This window comes from Apteryx rowi, unplaced genomic scaffold (genome assembly GCF_003343035.1).
Source record: "Apteryx rowi isolate R43461 unplaced genomic scaffold, aptRow1 scaffold_317, whole genome shotgun sequence".
Taxonomy (NCBI): domain Eukaryota; kingdom Metazoa; phylum Chordata; class Aves; order Apterygiformes; family Apterygidae; genus Apteryx; species Apteryx rowi.
Genome location: NW_020449608.1, coordinates 528591 through 548531, shown reverse-complemented (window position 1 = coordinate 548531; position 19941 = coordinate 528591). Strand labels below are relative to the sequence as shown.

Here is a 19941-nt window from a genome sequence, read left to right as displayed (position 1 = left end):
CCCCCCCCCGATCTAACTAAAAGAGCAGCTCTGGAAACTGTGAGTTGGAAGCAAGTGAATAGCCTACAGTTTACTGATTTTACAGTGCTCAGGAAAATAGCACTACACATAACTTCTTCATAAATAAATCACATTGTGCTAAAGGAATACCCTAATCCTACCAATTTCTCTCTCTAATGGAAATAGCTTGCAGAGCTCTGAATATTTTTAAGGTAGTTGGATCAAAGGGGCACCAATACATGCACAAACTGTTCTATGTGGTTCCAGCTCATCTGAGAGGTTGCTGTCCCCAGCCTCACTTACATCCCACCACATCATAAGTTGTTGCCCTTCTGCTCTGTTAATGTACCTGTGCATGTAACTTGTCTGTGTCCAGATCAGATGATCATCAGAGCATTGCTAAGAAGTAGGTAGTAGTCTTAACAGTTACAGATGAGATAGGCGAGCATCACCCTCCCCCTTCCCACTTAGCGCACATTGAAATGAAGGTGCTGGCTACCCAGGTCAGGTCTTTGGGCAGCAGAACTGGTTTGTTAGATTCCACTGTTCACCCCGATTTCACAAATCTAGTTTACTGTTGAAGCATTAGAACAATTGAATTGACACCTTTTTTTTGGTAGCAACCTCCAGGAGGAAAATGGTGACCTTCTAACTGGTTCTGCTGCAAAAATATGGAACTGTGGTATAGGAGAGCTCCATCCTTTCACTAGTGGTTCTTCTTGCAGGAGGTTACAATTTTATGAGGAATTAAACAACATGACTTTAGTAACAGGGAACTGGATGTTTATGACCGAGATGCTCAAGGGACTGGAGAGGGCTACAAAAGTGATTAAGGAACTGGAGCATCTCTCATTTGAGGAGAGGCCAAGAGAGCAGGCACTGTTAAGCCTGGAGAAGAAAAGGCTCAGGGCAATCTCATCAATGTGTATAAATATCTGGTAAGAGGCTGTCAAGAGGACGGGGCCAGACTCCACAAGAGGCAATGGGCACAAACGGAAACACAGAAAAATCCACTTGAACATGAGAAAACACTTCTTCACTGTGAGGATGGTTGAAAACTTGGACAGATTGCCCAGAGAGGTTATGGAGTCTCCAACCTTGGAGATAGACAAAACCTGACTGCACCCAGTCCTGGGTAACCTGCTCGAGCTGACCCTGCTTGAGCAGGGGAGTTGGACCAGATGAGCTCCAGAGGTGTCTTCTAACCCGAACTGTTCTGTGATTGTGTGACTGATGAGCACATCACTGACAAGGAAGAATCATCCACATAGATCAATGCTTTGTTATCCATACATGTGAATTTGATAAACTGAAAACTGCAAAAAGAAAAAGAAGTTGTAGACATTTCTAAATAAAGTGCCACCGACTAACTGGATGAATCCAGAAATGCTTGTGCGTAGTTTAAAATTTGTTGAGCATCAATACAACATGAAGATATACTGGTTTATTCCACAAGTATTTAGCTAGAATTTTGATTTTTAAAATTGAAATTCATACACGCTAAGGTAAAGTTGTGCTCTATAGTATTGTAGCTCTGCTCCATCCCTGCAGTCAATGGCAAAAGAATAAGGCTATAAACATTCTCTTCTATGACAGCCTTACTAGCAGGCAGTACTTCCTTATCACCCAAAATGACTGCACAGCAATTCTGTGCTGTTTTTTTAACTCTGACTTTTCCTGATTAGAACTGTTTTTAGAGCAGTCATAAGTGTAATATCAGTAGTTACAAGTGTTGGAGAATGATTAATCCCCCCATGCTCCCAAAGTACTACTCTTAAAGCAGTTCCAGTTCTAGTATGTTAAATAAAGACAGAATGTTCAGCTTAAGCTGCTATTGTAAAAGTATTAGTACAACAGGGCGAATGGACACATTCATTAACTCTCAGAGATTTGCAGCTTGAGCCATGAAACACTGGAAGAATCATCTTTGAAAAGCTGAATCCCCTCTCAGTTACTCAACTAAGCAAGGTCCTCTGTCAAAATTAGGAGCCACCTTATTTCTAATCCACAATAGAAATTTGCAAGCTTTCCTTGACTACAAACCTTGTTTTTAAAAACAATAAAAGTCATACTCCTTTGATACTTAACTTTTATCAATTAGGTATGTAGCTTTTTTTTTTTTTTTTTTTTTTTTTTAAGTTGAAGGAAAGGCTTGCTCCACCAGCCCTAAAAAACAGAAGGCAAAGTATCACTCAAAGAAGTAGCTCAAACAAAGAGCTGGGAATTTAAAAACTGTAGTCTTTGTTCTTATTAATCATTTAAAGAGCAGCATCCCGTGTAAAGGAAAGGGATTATTTTTGTCACATTCTTATAAAAAAGGCTTTATTTTGAACAAGTTTTCTCCATTTGGTTTTACAGTCTCAACATACATCATATTCATGGACAAGCAGCATTTTCACAGAATAAGAGCCAAATACAAATAAGAGGAAGCCACTTGGGATTAACAGTTTCAATCAAATTGACTCTGATTTAAGAAAATACTGTATGCTGTCACTTATTTGAGGTAAAGGAATTCCATAAATTAAGATCCACTGTTTAACAGAAGAGTTGACATTGAAATATTCGTAAGAGTAGGTACCTTTGGGGAGGAGGGGAATTCTTACTCTAAGACATTGTGAACAATGGAAGGAGGAGGTGGGATTTCCACTTTCTTTGTATCAATAAACCTGTCCAGTTTGGACAAATACATAAGCATTTAACCAAGTTTGTGCAGTTTAAATTTCAGATTTGATACATTTTACTGGTAGCGTACAGTTGTATAGAAGGTGAACCTAGCAAAAGATACATCATGAGCTTAGTTTATGTGCTGAATGCTGTCACTAACCAGACTACCAGGTAATGATCAATGTATGATATTTTCCCCTTGAGTATCCAGTAAAATCCATTGCTTTCAATGCCCTGTATGACATATTCCAGTTATGTCATTAATTTTTAGGCAGATGTGGAATCAGAAAACAAAATGATGCATTCAGTGGAATTCAAGTGGGCTTTCTTTAAAAAAAATAAAAATAAATGTTTTTGGGGAGGGGTAATCCAAATTCTGCTATCATACAAAAATACATCTGCTGTTTAATAAGGTTCAGATAAACTGGTGAAAACCATTAGAGGGACACATTTATGTTAGTTTAAAGCTAATCTGCTTATAGAGCAAATCAGCTTGCATCATTCATCTCTGTGTAAAACAGGGTCTTAAACATAGTAACCACATTATACTAGATGCTGTGTTAAGAAACAGAAAGGCTATCCTCACCTTTTTGAGCTTGAAATTTAAATTAGCTCACTAAGAATCCTAAACCTCACTGAAGAGGAAATGGAACTGGATTAATATGCTGTAAACTGCAAGAACTAAGTTATCAATGTTAAATTCCTAATGCCTAGCAGAAATACCACAGGTTTCACTTTAGCCATCTATTCTAGGCACTGTTCAATTTCTTCAAGTGAAAAAAGAAAGCATAATTTATTTACTTGTAATGCAATGTAAACAGTGAAGCCATCTTCGTGTAAAGATACAGTTCTTTAAAAAGGTTAATGGCAAAAGAAGTTTCATAATCTGGTTGACAAAACCATCCAGTACAAACATAAGAAATTCAATCTGAATTGGTGCAAAAAGTTTTAAGAGGCAAGACAGATTAATTTTAAAAAGCCACATTTTTCAGTATTTTGTTTCCCAGTTCCAAGTTCCAGCGAGCAAAATGGTTTTATGCTTATTTTGGAGGGAGAAACTGGTTTGTTAATCTGGCTATGTAATGCTTCCACATCCTTTGCACTTCCTTTTAAATAATTGAGGAACAGATCTATCATTTAGCAAGTTATCCAACTCTGAGAACTAACAGAGCACTAGTTAAGTTCTCTCCTAAACTGGAAAGCTACATTGTATTAGGAAACTTCATGTATGTAAAGTTGTATCTTGCAGAAATATGACCATTAACCAAAACTTCATGTTATCTCACAAGCAAATTGAATAAAAGCAGAAATGAATGAATTTAAACTGAAAGTTAGCAATTGTACAAATTGTCTCTCAAGATGTTCCAGCAACATGTCAATTAGAGCTTTAATTCCTTAAGAGATGCACAAATTACTAATTATAGCTATTGTGCAATTCAGTTAAAAGACAGGAGAAAAATGTCTTTTTTGTGAAGAAACTCCCATCTGTCCATTAGCTTTTATCCCACTTCAGACCTTTTGCAAGTGAGTGAAGCTGGAAAAAATGACTTGTTTTCCACCAGTGTCCAATTAGTTTAGTATGATACTGAACACTAATGAAAAGCTTTCTATTAAAGGACAGCTGAGAGAACACAGAGTGAAAAAAAAATCTGTTAGCAAATTTGGTCCTTGTGTTTTAGGACCTGTACTTCCTTCAATACATCCTATGTAAATATATCCTGCTGCATGGAGCATGAATTTTGGAACAATTCACCTGCCTATTATGAATCACTGCAATAAGATTATTATCCTTCAAGCTGCACTAGGTAGTTTCCTTCTAGCCAAAGACATGGGATTTAATCAAGAATCACAAGAAATTGAACTATGAACTCTGGAACAGCCAAGAGTAGCAACTCAACTACTCCAGAGTGCTTAGAAAATAGGCTTTAGATTTTACATCAAGGAATTGGATTTATTGTATAAATGCCACAGTCACATTGATAGACAGAGCACAGACTTCTGGTAACAAACAAACATACATTTTTTTAACTAAGCATTTCTACTCGGTAAATAAATGCACTTCGCACAGCCTTTCTTTTAAATGTGCCTAAACTAACCTAAATAAGCAGACAGCATAGCAGAAAAGGGAAACTTATGTGAGTAACTGTTTCTCAAGCAGTATATTATTTTTACTATGTATATAATATTTTATATTATATACACACACATTTGCATCAACAGTTCAAATCATACCCGAATAAAAAAAAAACAAAAAAAAAAAACTGGCGCTCCTCCAATACATTTACCACCTTTCCCTCAGGCATAGTTAATCCAGGTATTTGTCAAGATAGAAGAATGACAATTAAAAAGACTCCCCCCACAAGAAACAAGTTACACAAAGAATACTGTATCACTACAAATTTTTATTCAGAAGCCCATCTTTTAAAAAAAATCTCATTATGAACTTGTTTGGTCAAACTACAACACTTTCTAGCAGACATACAGTAAAAATGGCATGGCTCAGAATCGACCAGATCTTTCACGGTCTCTTGACCGCCTCCTATCACGTTCACGTCCTCCTCCTCCTCCACCACCACCTCCACGACCACGATCTCTGGATCTAGACCGACGTTCACGGGACCTTGACCTGGATCTATGCCTTTAAAGAAAGTTTGAACATTTTATTGTTTCACCACATTCAGTAACTTACAGACTACGCAATGGAATATTCAAGGATGTAAGTAATGGGGAAGAAGGAAGATGATGTGGGATTTAAAGTATTGATAAACTGACACTCAGGGTGTGAAACCATGCATTTACACACTGAACAAATTTAATACTGAGGAGTCAGCACATACTGTGAAAAGACAATTGTTGACTGCTGGTCATTCATTAGAATGGATGTACAAAACTTAAGGCACATAGAGGAACTAAATGCACTGTTACACAGCTTCTAATTGAAGCAGCAAGAAAAGGGGACACCTGCTTTTGTAGTCTTAACTATACACAGCAAAAGCCTACAGCTGTTTGCAAGTTCACTCCTATGAGATCAGCTGCATCAACTAGCAGTTAAAAATACAAGTTCTCTATTGACTTTTTCACTTCTGGAAGGTATCAGCATTTGCAAGTAATCCTCCCTGCCTCTTGGGATCATGACTTTTAACATCAGGCACTAAGCTCAAAACCATCCAGAAGGTATTGCTAACACAGCTGCTATGAATTTACAGCTCAGTACAATTTTAAATAGCTGTAGAAATACAGCAGAACTTAGCATTTGTGTTTGCACAAACTTCTAAAAGTCTAGGTTTGCAGCATATCGTTCTGCATTGAGATGTTCCTGGGAGGAAGGGGTGGGGGGGAGGGGAGGGGAGGCAAGGCAAATTTCACTATGACACAGAGACACATAACTTGTGTGCCACTGAGCTGTCCAGAATTATTAAATTAGCCCATTATTCAGAAGTTTTGGTGTACTCTCCCTTTTTGTAATTGAAACTTTTGCATATTTCATTTTGTGTAGAACTATTTTCAGGTCATTCTAAATTATATACTCTACTCGTAAACTCTACTGACTCAAGGACTGATTTTTTTACATCAAGCCTTACTGCCAGCATGTGATAACTTTAGCTTCATAAAGAATTTAAATAGGGCCAATAAAGAAAACTAGAGGGAGGACTCAACTATTTGTTTTATCACTGACTGAAACTGGGCTACAGGTAAAACAACCATATTCCAAGTCTGATCTGTCTTGCAAGAAGAGATAATGCCCTAGTGCTTTACTGAGTTTGAGAGATCAGGATTCATAAGAGTAACCATAAGGCAAAGACAAGAGCATGTTTTCTCTTTTCCAAAAAAATCAAATGTTTTACAAGCTTACATTTAAGACCCAATTAATATTAACCAGGATATTTTAGGAAAGTATTTAATCAAATACTTGTGCCTAAGCAATGCAGTCCGCATTTTCCACAGTTAAATTCATCTTTTCAGATCCCAAAACACAGCAAAATATTCACAGCATTGAAAATGAGTATTTGTGAAAAGGGCAATATTTGGCCAACTAGAGACACTTACAGGAAAAGCATTTGCATAATCTTAGGCTTCTTCTGTGATTGAAAGAGGGAAAGGGACACCTACGAAGCTGCACTACATATAAAGGAAGCTCAATAAGTTTATGTGCCTATCTTAAATATCACAAGTTTCATAAAAACAAGGAGATTGAATCCAGCTCAGAATGAACCATCCACAAAAGAGGTGTCATAGTAACAGCACTGGTACAAGCTTTTCTGCAAGATATCTTGACACATTATTATTTGTATTATATATACTAAATTACATATGTGTATTTACTGCAACCTTTTTTGCCAATAAGTGAAATTATTATCCCTTTGCCCTGTCAAGCATTCCTATCAAGGAGTATCATTTTGTGAGACTAGTGTTAATAAAAAGTGCTCAAGACAGTGAGCTCCTGTTACGAATAATAAGGAAGTAGAAGAATGAGCCAGTAACTGTTGAAACTAACTAAAGGAAACAGTAAAAACAAATCAGGTTGCTTCCGGAATGTATCTATAGATACAACTGATTGTACTAAATGCTAAAAGTGACCGACCTGATTCTGACAAAATGCCCAACAAGCCAAGTATCCTGCTTCTACCAGAGACCAGCAACAAATATGTACAGACGAGGATAAGCAGAGAAGAGGCATGAAGCAAGACTTCTGAATAATCTCTCAGCCTGTAACAGCTTGTAATTAGGGGATTTGAAGCAGACATAGTTCCTATGTACTTAGTAAGTCTCAGTGGATATTCTTTTCCTTGTACCCAGTCTTCTCTTAAATGCACATCAGCCTTCAGCATCCATAGCACCCCTTAGTAAGAGGCACCTTACTTAAATTGTTCTATAAAGACTATTCCTTTGTTCTAAATTGGCCACTTGCTAACTTCACTTGATGCCTTTCATTTGCGCATCTATCAGAACTCCACTGGAAAAAGGAAGACAGGACTTGATTTCAAGTTTTGCCTTCAGAATATTCAGCTACTGATCCTTAATCTATCTGTTTTAATTGTGTTCAAAAGCAAACTCACTTTTTACGACGACGCCCATACAACTCGCGTCTTAACTCCCGAGAAATGGGTTTCAAATGCATAAAGTTGCAGAAACCTCCTCGTGTACACTCCCTGAAACAGAAATTGAGAAATACAGTTAAAATTCCTTGCTCTACGCTATATCTGTTTGCCCTAAGCCCCAGTGGTCATCTAGCCACCTAAAGTTAATCAACTCTAACACTAAAAACAATGAAATGCAAGTATCATTTACTGGAAATGACTCACTTGTACATCAAAGTCCTAGAAAGATGGCAAAATTCAGGAGGTTGACTGCAGGTCCTCAGTATTACTGTTACCTGAAGTGCTTTTTTCCTACCCATAAGACGCATATAAAAACCACACCTAAACAACCACCTTTCTGTGCGAGCCTTCTATCATAAACAAACAGGAAGCAACTTTTTACCCCATTTCATATTGACGGCAACAGGCCTCCCTGAAGTCAGTCACAGGTGAGAGCTCAGCATGAATGGGCTGTCCATTAAACCAGCGATTGTTCAGGTCAATCACAGCCTTTTCTGCATCTTCTTCACGGCGAAACTAAAAGTAAAATTAACATTTTTCTCATGTTATAGAGAAACAACAGAGGTAGACCAAAGATTCCTAGAATATCAATTGTGTGATACTCATGGCTTTAAGCTAGTCACCGAACTAGAAGCTACTTCAGAATTCTTGGGAAAATCCATGAAATCAAGTGTAAAGATGTTAGCTTTTCTTTAATTGGGATTCAGAGTTAATCACAACACTGATATTTTTCTGAGTTATGTTATATTTAGTCTTTAAGTTTTGCAGCCTGTATTAAAAGATTTGAGATTATGTTTTCTTAATACAACTTTAAACAAGGAGGAATGCTTAGAGTACTTTCCAGAACACCAACACTCCAAATGTAATGTAACTTTTTTTTCAAGCGTTAATGAGACCTCTGTATGAGAACTGAAGCTCTCATTCATGCAGAACACAAATGATTTATGAAAATTTGATCCTGTTTTAAAACAAAGGTTAAGCTTAGAGGATTCAAGATTCCTTTTCAAAACTTAGCATTTGCAAATTCAGCTTTTATTTCTGATTATTATGGCCTACATAGCTAAGACTTTTAGGCCTCAAGGTAATTCTTTCCAGTTAAAGGAATGTACAATAAAAATATCCAAACTGAATCTCCTTAAATATATGCATAATGCAATTTTCTTAAGTGATAGCTCAGTACTGATTATTCAAAACTGATACCAATGATTGTTAAAAGCTAAACCTAACCGCTCCAGTTTTGTACCTTAAACCACCCAGCTATTGTCAGAAATAACTTACAATACATTTTGTTTAACTGGGAATTTAGAAAAGAAATGCAACTGTTGAAAATAAATCTCTGCTCAGCAATGAAATGCTTAAAAGGTAGGGTAATTGAAAGAAATACCCCAAATTAATCTTGGTAAACTGAACAGTTCAATGGAGACTGCCTTTACAACCAAGCAATGAAATTGTGTAACCTTCATAAAATGGCACAGATTCTGAATATTAAGAAAGCTTTCCATCAGTTCTTAAAGTTTTTTACATTCCATTTAGATTTTCAGTCTTTCTAGTTTATATTATGAAGTTGGAGAGAAGTTTAAATCCTTAAGAACTAACTTCCCCCAAACTACAAGACTATAGTAACTTCTTAATTATAATCAATAAATACCATCTCTATTTATGATATACTGCAAATTTCTTTTTGTATCCTACCTTTACGTATACATTTCCAACTAGATGATCTCCAAGGTTATCACAAACATTCATCTCTTCAACTTCACCGTATTTTTCTTCCATTTCTGTGAAGACCTCCTAAACACAAAGCAACCAGTTAAAAATTTAGGGCACATTAGTTAAAAGTACACATGCAATGCATTTAACTATTACTGAATACAAAAGCAGGCCTTTCTTAAAACACTTTTTTGCATTTCTGGTTTTAAGATTAGTACTTGCTGAAGCAGTGCTGTGTCCATCCAAAACGCAAGAGCTTGTACGGTGCTAACAGGATACAACAAATAGCTATATAAACATTAAGCATGCAGTATTTAAAAAAATATATAAGATGCACTGAAAACACTAAATAAGCTTTGCTGCTACAATTTTCCTTATATTCATTTCTATACAAGGAATGAAAAAAGTGAGAATGAATGAAAGTGAAAATGAATGAAAAGAATGAAAAAAGCTTACAGGAGAGAAGGGGATTATGGAATCAAAATGCTACATAGCTTAAGTTGCTGATTTTTAAATAAACAAAAGTCTATTATGAACAGTAAAGTTAAAGCCAAACTACCCAAGGGTTACACCAGGAAATATTTAGCACTGAAAGTCGGAAGTTTTATATGAACACCTGAGGAAAAAAAGTGCACTTCTCTGAATACATCTAACTGATATGCAGTCAATCCATCCAACTAATTTGCTTCCAGTTTCCAAAACATTTCAATGCATTTCAAACATTAACTCTTTTACATACCTCAAAAAATTCATCATAATGTTCCTGCATCTCAACATCACTCACAGCACCTGCAAGAATCAAGAGTCATACTGATTAGAATCCATAATTAGGGATGAAGAGATTCTGATCTTACTACAAAATATAATCTAGAGAGGCCACCTGGAGCATAAAAGACACCATAGAGCATGTCGCTAACTAATAGGAATATTAAAAGTAAGTATCTGTGAGCAGCTTTAGTCTCCAAAGTAGTATCTCAAAACATTATATTGACATGGTCAAATCAAGGCAAGCTTTAATCGGAACCAAACTAATGTGCTACAAATTTAAAGGCAGGAAGGGGAAAGGAATTACTTTGAAATATCACTTAAATCTAATGTACAGTCCCACCCTCTATCTACCAATGATTTTACCTAAACAGAAGGCAAGTGCTTTGTCAGATTAGCATGCTTTACAGCATAATTACAATTTAGTGTTTCTCTTCCTAAAGGCAGAATGCCATTTTAAGATGTCCACCTCTCCAGCACATATAAACTAGAATTTGAGAGTTCATAATGTAACACAGCTCAGAGTGTTTAAAGAATTTGTTCAGAATAGTTATTGAAATGACATGGTTTTCTTGGTGCCCTCAAAGAATACCATAACACTTTACAATAGAGAGCATTTTTCTCATTTAATTTTGAGTATCACTTTATTTTTCTGTAGTCCTGCATATCAGCTTTTAGTGCAAGAGAAGCCAGCCATATATTTGTGTTAAGATTATTTTCATGCTYCAAGCTGGACTCCACAAATGAGCGCTGCTTGCCTGCTGCTATAAAAAACAATATAAGTTTGGTTGCGTTTTCAAAGTATTGAGAATATAGAAATGAGTTTCATCTATTTCTTCCATTCTGTGTTTTAATGTACATTAAGCTGTATACATTAAAGCTTAATGTATTAGCTCTTCAGCAGTTAAGTGGCTTTATTAAGATCAAGCAGAGCAGTTTAAAAATGAACCTTGCGTTTTATGCTAGAAAAATATTCTAGCTTTTAAAATACAAACTCTACTGCTTCAGTTACCAGAATGCAAAAGACAAGAAACTGGGCCATCAAAGCTAAGTTAATTCATTTCAGGCTGCTGTGAAAAAACAGATGCTTTGGGCTCAGTCATTTCTGGCTAACAGTACAAACTACCATTTGGAAGAACTTTACGTTTTTGTTCAAAGAATCTCATATTAACCAGCCACACTCTCTGGAACTATAATTACTTTTCTTCCACCCTGCTCACCTCCTGAAGGTGGCGAAAGGGCATTTGTTATATAGTTTAGGCTGACAATGTTTCTGGATTTGAAACGTGTTTGCTTTTACAAGCTTTCTTCTTCCCCACCACTTCCCCATGGTTATAGAGCAAATTCAGGAAATACCAAACATTAAACCACTATTTCTAGACAGTTTAAAACAACTATATTCCCAAGGTTGTGCCGACACCAGTGATGATAGCTTACTAACACCTAAGGATTTGTTTGTTTGTTTAAAAAGGTATCAGATAGGGCTTCATGAGAAACACAGGGAATAATTAATTTTTACCAAATGGAAAAGGGCTAACAATTTGTAAGGAGATTTCATTGTCAAACTAAGAGATGATAAACAACAATTAGTTAATGACTACTTGAATGTCCTTCTAAAGTGGGAAGCATACATATGCACAGGCTTTACAAACATTCATATTCCAGGGCTACTGGTATCTGAACCTTGAGAAGCCCAACTACTGATCAAAATAGTCAGGAAAACTATTACTGTTCAAAACTAAGGTTAATCCTCTACGACGGCAATAAAAAGGAAGACAGTTAAGCAACAACAACAAAAGCATTAAATAGCTACCCAAGTTATCCATTTAAAATACATGCAGTACTTAAGTAGGGACAAAAATCGAAAAAACAGGGAGCAGGGAGTTTCAGCGAACCTACTGATTACAGAGTTCCAACTCTACCACACCAGGTACAGTTAGGCTCTGTTAAACAATTACCCACTTGTCAAGACAAACTAAAGTTTAATACCAGTATTTAGAACACTAGAGAATCTGTTTAAGTAAAGACTCTTGCAGCTGTACAATCTAAACAGCTTCACAGACCAAACTGCTATAACTCTGTGCAAATTAGTTACCAGCGCATTGAAAATTTAGGGACATACTGAAAATACCCAACTGCACATTTTTGATATACTAGAACAGCATTAACAACTAAGTATCTGTAACAAAAAGGCCTACAGATCAATAAAACTGTTTAAGCACCTAGACAAACTTACAAAATTCATTATGTATCTAGCTTGATTGTATGACATAAAACTCAAGCTACTTAATTGGGGCATTATTATTATTAAAAAACAAAACAAAACAAAACAGAAAAACACCGTTGACTTTTAAGTTAGTTGCTGATTTCAAAAAGTCAGTTTAATCAAATGCTGGTAACTAATCTGAACTAGTCTATAGTCCAACAGTCAAAAAAAGGAATAGCCAAACAAAGCTTTATTACCACACAGTCAATATTCACTTCAACAAAAAATATTAGTTAGAAAATAACACCGATCCTTTTTGGTCCTAAAGTCTTTTGTATCTTATTCTAATATTGATGATTCACAATGACAAATCGCAGATCAACAATCTTGGTCATTTTACTTCTGCCAGTCTTAGAGCAGGTGTGTTTTCTTTTGCCCATTCCTACCTCATGAGGAGTCATTAAATTAGTTCATGATCACACCCAAATGGCTTTCCCTCCTCCAATGTACTTAAAGATATCTTTTTCCTACATAAATATGTAACATGGTCTGGAATTTGAATTTTCAAAGCATGGAAGGAATTTTAAACAGGCAACTATCCAAAAGGACAGCTGCCAAAAGGGAAACATTTGTCAGTCAAAGTGYATCCTTTCAATGTAGACTCTAAATGGAAGTTGCATTAACCTAGGATATATTTCTGCATGAAGCCTAAAAAGTTTCAAATTCAAGTTCTCTTAACATTTATAGAGCAGGAAATTTGTTCTGGATGAAGTCAATATGACATTATCCTGCTCTTTAGACAGTGAAGTCTAATGAATAGCATAAAACATACAGAAAAGCATTCCTAGGATGCAGGTAACTGGCAGGGAAAATGGAGGAAAGAAAGCAGTGCATCTAGACTGCTTTACAAGGGAAGTACAATTTCAACCCTTTTTGATTTAATAGGTGGTATCCAGATTCCCCTCAAATTTGTGGGAGTAAGGAAGAAGGTGAGGGGGACAAAAAGTTTTTTTTTTTTTTCCGATACATTTAATGAAATGTGGTCAGTTTGATCTATTAAACTAAAATGGTAGACCAGCTTAAGTCGACACTGAGCTCTGACAATCAAGCCCAGGGAACCAGTGAAGGAACTTGTATGAACTTACAGCGCAAACCGTCAGCAGACTGGGAAGAGTTTTGAGGGTTACGGTAAATGTTCAAGAGGGCAATGGTCTGAAATACAAAACGCAACAACTTTATATTATGGAAAATAATTTTAACAAGAAACCGGTTTCCTTTAGGGTCGCTTTAGCCGAGTCTGTGCTGAAAAAGAGGTGGTTATTCTCTCCCAAGAAGGAGAACTTTCACTTATCTGGTGACCTTTCTGAATCAACCTAACACTGTAAAGTAATAGAGATCTCATGATACTCCATTATTGTATTTTTTTTTAAAGTTATTTTATTCACCAATATTGCTATGAAGGGTTTCACATGATTTCAGGCAGAAATGTATTAAATGACACTCAAAGGTGAAATTCAAATTATAAGCATAATAATTCATTTGAATTTGGCTTTACTGAATGGTTTCTTAGTAGCAAAACCCCAGGAAAGGGAAAAAAAGTAATACAATAATCGCAGCGTAACATGAAATCTCCATTTTCCTAGAAGAGTTAAGATGAAAGAAAATCCACAGTTTTGGGAAACTTACCGTACATCACAAATACACCTATTTTTTGGTTAAATCAAGAATTTGAGAAATGTCTGCAGTTTAGCTATTTAAAAAGAAAGCAGTATCACTAAGCAATTGAGTTTGAGGTTGTACTGTAAAAGAGAATCAGGTCCAATTTATGAAGTCACTTTCTGCATCCTGAATTGCATACATTTCACAAGTTCTTGATATATGCGCAAGAAGAGTTCCGTCACTTGTCCTGTTTGCAACAGCTTTATGTCAGCAGCTCAGAAGCCAACATTATTTTCTCATAATTAGGAGTGGGCTCTTTAACACCATTCTTTAAAAAAATTTCTCCAACTGTGGGACTTACAGTGTGAGCCGTCAGCCGTCTGTGCACTGTTTTGGGGGTTACGATAGATGTTTTGAATCAAGATGGTCTGCGGGGAAAAAAAATAAAAAGGGGAATTCTACTGGCTGCTGTGCATATAATAGACAATTGCAAAGAGACAACTTGTTTGCAAACAGCTATAGGTAATATTTTATTCTCAAGACTTCCTTTTGTATTTGCAGAATATCTTCCAAAATTGCATCCAGACCATCATATTATGAAAACAGTTTTAAATTAACCACCAAGAAAGAGCTGCATTTGTCTCATAAGCTACCCTCAAAATGGGAATTGTGAGGCACAGTACCCTGAAACATCAAACTACTTGCTATTATGCATATGCCTAGTTTTATCTTAATTTTAAGATCAGATTCATTTCTAAATCTAGGAAAAAAAAGTTATGTGCACAGCATTTAATACATAATGCCACGGAGTCTAAAATGTTACACCAAGCAATCAGGTTTTGGGGCATTGGCTACATCTCATTTTGTGCATCAGACATTTCTTGGTGGAATTTCTGTTTAAATAATATAATAGCATCATAGGTTCACATGTTTCCGATCCTTCAAATAAGGACAATATCCTTTTAGCCCTTCTGCTTTTTACTTGAAGAATTAGCCCAGGCAGACTTGAAACCTTACATTTGTACCGTTCTTCTTAAAATCAAGTTGTCTGAAAAAACAAACCATGTTTAAGTTAGTAAACTAATATTACAAAAAATTCCAAATGTCCATATCACTGTAAGCAGCTCAAAAATTGAGATTTGATTACTTAAATACAAGCTCAATGTTAGTTTGTACAAATTGCAATCCCCAAACAAGTAAGCTTAACTTACACATTATTATTAGTCACACTAAGAATTCAGAGCTTGAAGTCACAGGACCAGCAATGTCATACCTACATATGCTGCCCACTTAACATGTAAAGAATCTGTAATATCACATTTGAATCACATATTTGTTTTATTATGGGTATGGTCATACTAATGCAAGCTATTGTGTTTCTGTGGCCCAGGTTTAAAATAACATGTTTTAGTCTACAGTTGGAGAGAGACAGAAATATGCATACAGTTACAGTGTTTCTGCTGATTGGTGGTAATTCGATCACTCTGGATTGCATGACCTTTCCTAACACAGCACTTCAATAAAATAGCTGCACCAGCAATAGCAACACAAGATAGAAATATTGTGGCAATAACTTTCCATTAATGAAGATATCTGTTCTTCTATTTTCTATCACAGCTGATTACCAATCTGCATACAAATAAAGATTTCTATAATGAATTCTATACAACTGTCAGGTCTGTTAGAGACAGAACAATCCAGTACGTCTGCCAAGTGCAATGCCCCAGTGATCCCAGACATCACTAGATGACTCTGACATGCCCTGCAGACCCACTTCAGCTGCAGTTTGTCACTGCTGTTTCTAAAGCAAAACTAAAGATTGCAGACAGAGGAAACTTGCTGTATACATTTTTTTTTTTTTTTTTTTTTTTTTTACAAAATAGATTGAGTGCTTTAAAAAATAATAATATTATGATGGTTACTGTGGAAGTTGTTTAAATTAAAAATATTTTCCAGTAGCCAATGACCTAAATTCAAGTCCCTAAATAACCAATGCTATTTCAGCATACTGTTTGTACATATCAGTAGCATGGGGTAGTTTTTAAAATGGCAATACTCTTCTTGATATACAACACTTAAATTAACAATTATTAAGTTCCCTAAAATGGGAAAATTGTTTTTGTAGATTAAACATCAGCAGTGGTCCCTCTAGATCAGYAACCCAAATACTCATCCCCTCTTGAACCCTCCCTGCCCACTCACGCACTCATGAGGCTTAATTTTATCAGCCCTACCACTCTACTCTCCTGTTACATGGATAGTACTTGCCTTCCTAATTGTCCCCAAATGGACACCAGTCCACTGTTCCAGAAAACCAGTCAATTCTGCTCTAAGTCAGTTACAGCAAACTTGCAGAGGACTGCACTGCTGCATAAGTTTTACCTTGGTAGTAAAACTGCTGATGATGCAATGACTTTCACAGGCACTCATCATCATATACAATACTCTCAGAGAAATCTATTTACTTGCATACCTTGACAATCAGCAGTGATAGAAAAAGGCAAAACATACAGTTCCTCAGGAATGTAAAAGAAGTTTTCTGAAAACTATAGAGATCATAATAATTAAAAAAAAMCAAACCTATCAACCACTCCACCTCTTTTTTTTTTTTTTAAGCAGACATGCAGTCAAGCTCTATGTCTCTGATAATATTCATCTAGTCAAAGATGACATAACCTGTAAAGTCAGCTGATATACCCTCAGCAATCAGGCAAGTTATTTTCAAGAAACAATTCTTTCACATTCAAAGGAAGTGTGTAAGTTACTCTCAAAACTTAAGAGCCTGGGTCAGAGAGCAAAGACAATGACAGAGAAGTTGCTTTTGTTTATTAATTTTCTTCTTTTATATGCACAAAAGACTTAAGCTCACACCTTTGAGACAGGTGGAACACGCTGCCATTGTTTGTGATAAAAAAAAAATCTGGGATGGTTTAAGTGCCTAAACATCACTGAGAAGGCACACTCACCTGAAAGTTAGCACTGGCTGGTCTCTACTACAGGCAAGCTTACAACAGCATCGCTTCCTGCAGCCATTAAGGGTGACAGGAGATAATTAGAAATGCTGGGAGAAGTAAATGGAATACCCCCAAAAAAAGCAAAAACCCATATAAACTGGGGCCGAAAGTGTAAGTGTAAGTTAACTAGTTAATCTGGAGCTCTGTAATTACTGACTTGTATCTGAGAATTTATGTTTTAAAGAGGCAAGAATATACTTCCACAAGCATGAAAAACAAAAGGAAAACAAACCTGGCTAAATGTTGGTTTGTTGTGCAACCGAGAACATCTGTCTCCATGACGACAAGCTCCAATTTTGAAATAAAATGAACAGTTGACTCTGCAAGTAAAAAAACCCAAGTAGTTACATACTGGAACAGAATCACATTAATATGCAATTAATATAAAAACATTCACTAAATGCCTTTACCTTGATATGGAGAAATAAAATTTCATATGTTCATATGCATTTCTCTTTACCCCTAGTTCACAGTTTGCGTCATCTTCTGAATTTCACCAGCCACTCAAACCCAAAGTATATTCATATCACCATCACTAACACAGRTTATTGCTACTATTTTACCCTTCTACTCCTCCCTTCTTGTCTTTTTTATCTTGTTTCATTACAATCAGTTCCACTGGGTGATGAGATGGGAAATAATGTGAGAAACAGTCTGAAAAGTTACACTATGAACTAYATAGATGTGTCTTAGTTCATATAATCCCTAGTCTAGACAACATAATGTGCTTTAAAGCTGATACAGTTGCATCTACCTAATGTTTAAAAAATCCACCTAAGTTATACCCCAATAACTCTTAAGCCTTTAGCAGGATGAGCAAATCATAGCCCCCTTTCCAAGCTTCATGATGATTTTTGCATCATAAGTTAGATGTGACCTCAAGCTCCCTCCACAGCTGGTGGAAAAGCAATTCAAATATCCTTTCTCTCACCTCACTGTTCCTCGACCAAGCTTCTAATCTGAACACCCCCATGGCAAATACTTCCCTTAGGTTGACTTCTGCCTAAAGACCATGCTGCTCATTTCAGCCACTGTGCCATATGGTAACCACTCAATCTTTTACAGTATTTACAAGACTACTGCCAGCACAATATTGAAAATGATTCAGGTAAGGCAAAAATAGTGTTACTTTTAAATGAAATGTTTCAATGTTCTACACTACTATCCTGCCCCACACAGAGCTACTGTGGCATAACTGAAAGGACAACGAACACCACTGTATGTGGAAACAGACCCTCTGGAACTTTAGCTGTTGTTGCTGCTCCAATTAGTATCTTGTGGAATTACATTTTCTGACGGGCCTCTACAGTTATGTTGGGCAGAATGCAGACCTATCTCAGACAAAAGAAAAGAATTTCAAGCAGATAATATCCAATCCAAGGAAAGCCCTAGATGGCACTGTTATAAACCTCTGTGCTTGACTACTAAAAAGGTCATTTTGCTTTGATGTAAAATTGCATTTCCTGTCTAAAAAACATAAGTTGCACAAAGTTTTTAGATATTCAATAGCAGCCAAGCCGATACAGATTTTTTTTAAACACACTTCAGAATTTGCAGCAAGAGGTATTGATATACAGAATACATATGAGCAAAATAATTAACTGAATTAAGCCATTTCCATGAACAGAGTAAATTATTTCAAAAGAAAGTGTTTTATTTCTTAAACACACAGTCTCTACAGGTTTTATTGAATTAGCTATCATCTAATGGCGCCTTCAAAACTATTCTGGTTTATGAATGGCAGTAAAACTCTAAAATATATTAGTGTAATTCACATGGAATGATGAAAGAAAACAATAAAAAGCTTAGCTACTTTGTTTGGGAAAACTGAATGCAAAATTATGAAGGGCAAGAAAACTATTGTGTTATATACATAAGTAAATGAAATACAAAAGTTCCCTTGGAAGAAAGATTATTCTTCCCTTGTTCAAAGTTTATACTGATTTTTTCCACAATTCTGTGTAACCAACATCAGCACTTGAAAGGGAGAAACATGAAGGTACTAAAGCATACCTGATCTCTAGCAAGATGTTTTACTATAAAAATCATAACATGCTTACTCTTCATTACATTTTTGAAAGCATACACTTCGCATTACAATATACTTACTGTCCTCTCTGAACTCTGACTGGAAGCTTACAATTTAACAACTATAAAATTTCCGATAATGTCTCAAACTTCAACACTTTCTGGAGAGTTCTGCTCAATTTCCAGATAGAAAATAAGACCAGTATAGGAATTTCATGACATACACTGATCCTGTTAGACTGTAATGTAGTATGCCAGAAAGGATGGCATATTAACACAACTGAAGAAAAGCTGCCTATACCACTTCTCTGACAGGTGAGCAAACTGGGACTGCCATGCAGTACTACAAACTGCAAGGCAAACGGAAGCCTTGCGGCCAAAGTTTGACAAAAGCGATTTAAGTTCAGTAGCATATCGACGCCCCTTTCATTTTTAAGGGCAGAGAAACACGTTGGTCTGGCCACGCCGGCGGTGACCGAAGTTTCATAAAGGACTGTTTCGCAAGCGGGTTCCGACACCGAGAGCAGCCAGCAGCGCTCCCGACGAAAGCTGCGGGCAGGAGCCTGAGGATCAGGATGCAGCAGCCAAGGAAAAACCCTCCGCGCCCAGGGGAGGGAGAAGAAATAACACCCCGCCGTCCGTCCCTGCAGCACAGCGGAAGCTCTCGGGCTGCTGCTGCGGGGGGGGGGAGACACGGACAAAAGGGGAAGGCCCTTTTCAGCGGGCGGCGGGGAGCTGGGCAACTCCGGCCGCTCCCGCCCGCCCGCCGCGAGGAGGCGCAGCCGCCGCGAGTTTG

The 19941-nt window shown here is 36.6% G+C and overlaps 1 protein-coding gene across 10 annotated transcripts in view; it reads right to left on the bottom strand.

Moving 5' to 3' along the window:
• Positions 1-2305: 2305 nt before the first annotated feature.
• U2AF1 (U2 small nuclear RNA auxiliary factor 1) overlaps positions 2306-19941 on the bottom strand; it is an 18280-nt gene continuing 644 nt past the window's right edge. The window contains exons 1-10 of one of the 10 annotated variants that reach the window (XM_026070694.1): positions 18352-18449; positions 17350-17437; positions 17070-17126; positions 15121-15151; positions 14465-14531; positions 10213-10262; positions 9456-9554; positions 8146-8279; positions 7722-7814; positions 2306-5302 (exon numbers count right to left, since the gene is read on the bottom strand). In XM_026070694.1, the coding sequence (XP_025926479.1) occupies positions 5164-5302; positions 7722-7814; positions 8146-8279; positions 9456-9554; positions 10213-10262; positions 14465-14531; positions 15121-15151; positions 17070-17126; positions 17350-17396 (717 nt within the window). In that variant the 5' untranslated portion in view covers positions 17397-17437; positions 18352-18449 and the 3' untranslated portion in view covers positions 2306-5163. Of the gene's footprint in view, positions 5303-7721; positions 7815-8145; positions 8280-9455; positions 9555-10212; positions 10263-13589; positions 13657-14464; positions 14532-15120; positions 15152-17069; positions 17127-17349; positions 17438-18351; positions 18450-19941 lie in introns of those variants that run through there. The other 9 variants (XM_026070693.1, XM_026070701.1, XM_026070697.1 and 6 more) reach the window with 9 other exon arrangements.